Raw genomic sequence first — 5,692 nt, 5'->3', positions numbered from 1 at the left:
TTTATCCTGGGAGACACCGGGCCCAGGTGTTTCCCATAAAGCTGACGACCCTCCCAACTCCGCCCACCAGCATCCTAATAAGGAAATAACAGAGAGAGAATACAGCAGACAGAGTGGGAGGGTCGTCACATCCCCCCCCATAAAACCGGGGACCAACAAGGACCCCGGAACAAAATACCAGCCTAAGTTCCAAATTGACACAGCTTCTGCGCCACAAATTGACGAGGGGTTATGTGTTCACACCTCCACCTGCACCAACCAACCTCCTCCCCAGACCTCAGCAACCTTTGTGCATAGGAAGCAATATTTAAGAGGAAAGAAGAACACGACCAGGAGGGAACAGACAGGAAAGATAGAACATGACAACCCGAAACAATGGTCAGTCACGTAAACATTTAGGAACAGGGCGCACGAGAGAGCGCATCAGCAATCACGTTTTCAGTCCCCCGGATGTGCCTCACATCGAGATGGAATGATTGTAAAAATAAACACCATCGCATTATCCTCTGGTTTGGACACATCATGGACCTCAAAAAAGTGAGGGGGTTATGGTCGGTGTAGACCACAATGGGCACAACCCCCGACCCGACATACACTTCGAAGTGTTGTAGCGCCCAAATGAGTGCTAGCGCTTCCTTTTCAATAACCGAATAGTTCAACTGATAATCGTTAAACTTTTTGGAAAAGAAACTAACAGGCCTCTCAATCCCAGACACATCTGCTTGCAGCAAAACTGCACCTGCCCCCACATGACTAGCATCCACCTGCAAGGTAAATGACAAATCCACGCGAGGAGCAGCCAGCACCGGAGTTGAGGTCAGCAACCTCTTTGCATCTTCAAAAGCGTGTTGACAACGAGTAGACCAAACGTAAACAGCCTTAGCTTTCAGCATATCTGTCAAGGGAGCGACCACAGTAGAGAAGTTCCTACAAAAACTACGGTAATACCCAATCATGCCCAAGAAACGCATCAGTTCCTTTTAGTAGTTGGTGGTGGAAAAGCATCAATAGCCACCACTTTAGCCCGAACAGGACGCACTTCACCCTGCCCAACCACTTTTCCAAGGTATGTAACGGTCGCCTGAGCAAACTCACATTTAGCCAGATTGATTGTGAGGCGACCCGCAGCCAGACGTTCGAACAAGGCTTGAATACGGGACAGATGTTCTTCCCAAGTATCTGCATATATTACTACATCGTCCAAATAAACAGCGCACCCGGTCAGACCGGCGACAACCCTGTTCATAAGTCGCTGAAAAGTGGCAGGTGCATTGCGCAGACCGAAACTCATAACCGAATACGAGTACAGACCAAAGGGTGTAATAAAGGCAGAGATTTCACGTGCCCTACTCGTCAGTGGCACCTGCCAATAGCCTTTTAACAGGTCAAATTTGCTCACAAACTTAGCTGCACCGACTTGATCAACACAGTCCTCCATCCGAGGAAGAGGAAATGAATCTGGCTTTGTGACACCGTTTACCTTACGGTAGTCCGTACAAAAACGGTTTGTTCCATCCGGTTTACTGACCAAGATACAGGGAGAAGCCCAACTGGAGAAAGAAGGCTCTGCTATCTTACTCTCCAGCATGTACTTGACCTCAGCATCCAGACAACGTAGTTTCTCTGAAGAAACTCTATAGAACCGCTGACGAATGGGGTCAGCACCTCCAATGTCAATATCATGTTCTATTAAGTTTGTACGTGTAGGTGTATCAGAAAACAAACCTGGAAATCTCTGAATAAGACCAACCATCTCTTTCCGCCCATCAACAGGTAGGTGAGTGAGAAGACTGTCTAAAATATCCAGTGTTTCTGAATTTTTCAATCTACCCTGCAATATACAATCGTCAGGACCAGGAACATCTTCCTCCTCATGCACAGAACTAGCAGGACAAGAACACAAGGGAAACAACGGTATCAGCCAAAAGAACAGGTTTACCGTCCTCTGTAGAATCCCACTGTTCAGTCTCAGAGGAACGTGCATAATAAGGTTTTAACAGATTTACATGGCACAGCTGGTGTGCTTTCCTCCGTTCTGGAGTGGCAACTAGATAATTTTGCTCAGTGTACTGGCGCACCACTGTATATGGACCTTGAAACTTGGCTTGAAAAGGAGAACCAACAATTGGCAGCAGAGCAAGAACCTGGTCACCTGGAATAAAGTGACGAGGCTCAGTTCGGCGATCAAATATGCCCTTCATCCTCTCCTGTGAAGATGATAACTTCTCTTTAGCCATTTCACCAGCGGCGTACAGTCGTCGCCGGAAATCACACACATATGATAATAGGGACTGAGGAGGCTCGGGAGACTTCCAGTCATCCTGGAGAACAGATAAAAGTCCACGCACCCTATGTCCAAACACAAGGTCATTTGGACTGAAACCTGTGCTCTCCTGTGAAACTTCCCTAGCGGCTAACAGTAACCAAGGCAACCCCTCCTCCCAATCCTTATCCATCTCAGTACAATAAGCTCTCAACAAAGACTTAAGTGTTTGATGGAAACGTTCCAGTGCTCCTTGACTTTGCGCGTGATAGGCGCTAGACAAATTGTGTTTAATATGGAGCTGTTGAAGAACCTGACTAAACAGATTAGAGGTAAAATTAGATCCTTGATCACTCTGAATGACCTTAGGGATTCCAAACAATGAGAGAAACTGAGTCAAAGCTTTTAACACCGATTTAGTCGTGATAGATCGGAGAGGATAGGCAGCAGGAAACCTAGTGGTCTGACACATCACAGTGAACAGGTAACTGCTACCCTTTTTAGAACGAGGCAGAGGGCCCACACAGTCAATAATCAGATACTCAAAAGGTTGGCTGAGTACAGGAATAGGAAACAATGGTACTGGTTTAATAGCTTGATTAGGCTTACCAGTTAATTGACAGGTGTGACAAGTTTTGATAAAATCAGAAACATCCCTCTTTAATCTAGGCCAAAAGAAATGTCTTAATATGCGATTGTAGGTTTTCCTCACCCCCATATGTCCAGCAACATCGCTGTGAGAAGTTTCCAACACCAACTCACGAAGCTTAACTGGTACAACAACCTGACTAATTGCCTCCCCCAGAAAACAACTATCATGAGACAACCACTTTCTCATCAGGACATCCTCTTGGAGAAAATAGCCATGGGCGACATCTCCCAACTGTTCTACAGGCACAATTTGATCACGCAACTCTTCCAATGTGGGGTCATCCCGTTGCGCATTGATTAGATCTGACCGGGTTACAGATAACGGTATAACAGGGAAAACAGTGACATACTTTGTATTATTATCATTAGTCGGCGCAGTAACCAGTTCGCCACGGCTCATAGAACGTGTCACTGCACACGCAGAGAACACCTCTGGGAAACTCTGTACATTCTCATCAGGAATCCCAACAAATGACGGCTTAGTGGAAACCACGAGAGATGGAAACACGACTGGCCATACACGCTCACCAGCCAAGTTATTCCCAAGGATAACGTCGATACCCTCAATAGGCAACGAAGGACGCACCCCCACAACAACTTCACCCTTCACCAGCCCACAATCCAACATCAGTTTATGCAATGGAACTGACAGAGTGTTCAAACCTATTCCCCTAATTAGAACACTATTCCCCGAATCAGTCTCAGCAGAAAAGGGTAACACAGACTCCAACACAAATGATTCAGAGGCACCTGTGTCTCTCAGGATCTTCACTGGCACTAGGTCTTTACTTCCTAACATAGACACAAAACCTTCCGTAATGAAAGGTAAATAGTCTGGATCAATATGGACTTTCACATTCTCCTGGGCTTGAGAAAATGAGTCATGAGTGAACTGATGTGGAACAGGTGCAGCTAACGCGGTAGGCTTAGATTTAGCATAAGCACCCTTTGACCTGAGAAGTGGACATTTGTTTTTCCAATGACCTGAACCTTGACAGTAGTGACACTCCTGCCCAAAGTCAGCTTTACCATGGGAGTCAGGCTCAACCCTAGTTGAATAGAACTCTGCCCGTGAACCAAAGTGTCTCGGTGAGCGAAGCCCAAATCTATCCGAACGCCCCCACTCTTTCCGAATACGGGGCTCTACAAAGGCACTTTTGTGAGTCAACACATACTCGTCCGCCAAAACCGCAGCTTCAGCAACATTCTTTACTTTCTGTTCGTTAATATACGTGGCAATACGATCAGGAATTGTGTCCTTAAATTGCTCTAACATAATCAGATCACACAGCCCTTGGAAAGTCACAACTGCAGATGCGGAACACCAGCGATTAAACTGTAAAGATAACTGTCGCGCAAACTCAACATGAGTCTGCTTATCATCCCTTTTTAAAGTTCTAAATCGTTGGCGGTAAGCCTCAGGGACCAGTTCATAAATCTGTAACACAGCTGTTTTAACTTTATCATAACTGGTACTGTCTAGTGCACTAAGAGCTGAATATGCTTCCTGTGCTTTACCAGTCAGCACACACTGCAACATTAAAGTGCGGTCAGAATCAGGCCAACTCCTAGCGTCAGCAACCCGCTCAAACAACGAAAAGAATGTCTCGGGGTCCTTTTCATTAAACTGAGGCAATAACCGTAAGTTCCCAACAATATCAAATGTCTCTGGGGCACGACCAAAAGCAGAACTACCCCTAGGTAAATCTGGGTCACCTTCCCAAAACAAACTCTCCCCTGAGATCTTTCCTTCCCTAACCAACTCTATACGTTCTTGTTGCAACTTGATTTTAGCACGCTCCATATCTTGTTTAAATGCCAATTCCTTTTCATATTTTACACGATCATGCTCTAGCTTCTCACGATCATGCTGCCGATCATGCTCTCTCTTCTCACGATCATGCTCCAGCTGTAACAAAAGCAGTTCTTTCTGCTGTTCAAAAAGAAGGCTACTAGGGCTAACCGATGGAATGGCCATTGTAACGTTATGGGGAGATGGCAAATCCTCAGCAGAGGCTGGCCCAGTGGTAACTTCAAGAATACCACTCTCCATCAGATTGGCTTTCAATATCAACCTAATAGAATTCTTTAGACGTTTATCACTAATCTCAACCTTGTAGTGTTCCGCGACCTTCAACAGCTGTTCTTTAGTACCTAAATCTAACAATTCCTCTGATGGAGAGCAAATGAACTTATCTACATAAGACGCCATAATCACAAAAAAAAAAAAAAAAAAAAAAAAAATGGACAATCACCCTGAGCACCACAGAAGAGAGATGAGATATGGAGCTTCCCCAAAACCTACAATAACTCAACCCTAGTCTTCGTGCAGATTTGCGGTGGGAATTTACGCACTGTAGCCCGCTGGCAAGGAAAAACTCCCCAGCATGCTGGCAAATTCCACCAAGCCACGGATGTGCCCCCGAGACAACTGCTCAGTCCACAGACACCACACAAAAATAACAAACATTAACCATGCCCAACATATTCCAAAAAATGAAACACGTCGCTAAACCTATCAGGGGAAAAAGGCTATAGCTCCGGGTAGCAAGTTGCACTACCCTACACAAATCTCCTACCGAGGTACACAGCCGATTTACTCACCACCTCAGACTGACTTCCCAACAGAAAGTAGAACAAAATTTCAGGCTAGGCAGGGCCTGGAAACTAACCATTCTCTCTCCAACGCAGCACACAAACCAAACAAAGACAACCAATACTGGGCCTATCAAACTCAATATGCAAACCAAACACGTACCTCCACGGTCTCCCAAACCA

General features: G+C 45.7%; 1 protein-coding gene across 1 annotated transcript; it reads right to left on the bottom strand.

The window, feature by feature from the left end:
• Positions 1-967: 967 nt before the first annotated feature.
• LOC116374251 (uncharacterized) lies at positions 968-5,135 on the bottom strand. Its single transcript, XM_031825881.1, has 2 exons — positions 1,940-5,135; positions 968-1,790 (listed from the first exon to the last, which is right to left on the bottom strand). Exons 1-2 carry the CDS (start codon positions 5,124-5,126, stop codon positions 1,690-1,692), a joined length of 3,288 nt encoding a protein of 1,095 aa, XP_031681741.1. The 5' UTR covers positions 5,127-5,135; the 3' UTR covers positions 968-1,689.
• Between the last annotated feature and the right edge of the window lie 557 nt (positions 5,136-5,692).

The sequence above is a fragment of the Oncorhynchus kisutch genome, linkage group LG5 (assembly GCF_002021735.2).
Source record: "Oncorhynchus kisutch isolate 150728-3 linkage group LG5, Okis_V2, whole genome shotgun sequence".
Lineage (NCBI taxonomy): Eukaryota > Metazoa > Chordata > Actinopteri > Salmoniformes > Salmonidae > Oncorhynchus > Oncorhynchus kisutch.
The sequence above is the reverse complement of the archived record's forward strand: the minus strand, read 5'-3'. Positions and strand labels throughout refer to the sequence as shown.

Excerpts from the sequence above, each read along its gene's own strand:
- LOC116374251 (XM_031825881.1), bottom strand. The coding sequence starts at position 5,126 with ATGGCGTCTTATGTAGATAAGTTCATTTGCTCTCCATCAGAGGAATTG. Across the intron at positions 1,791-1,939 it reads GTGGGATTCTACAGAGGACG|TCTTCTCACTCACCTACCTG; the intron begins GTAAACCTGTTC and ends TATTTTAGACAG.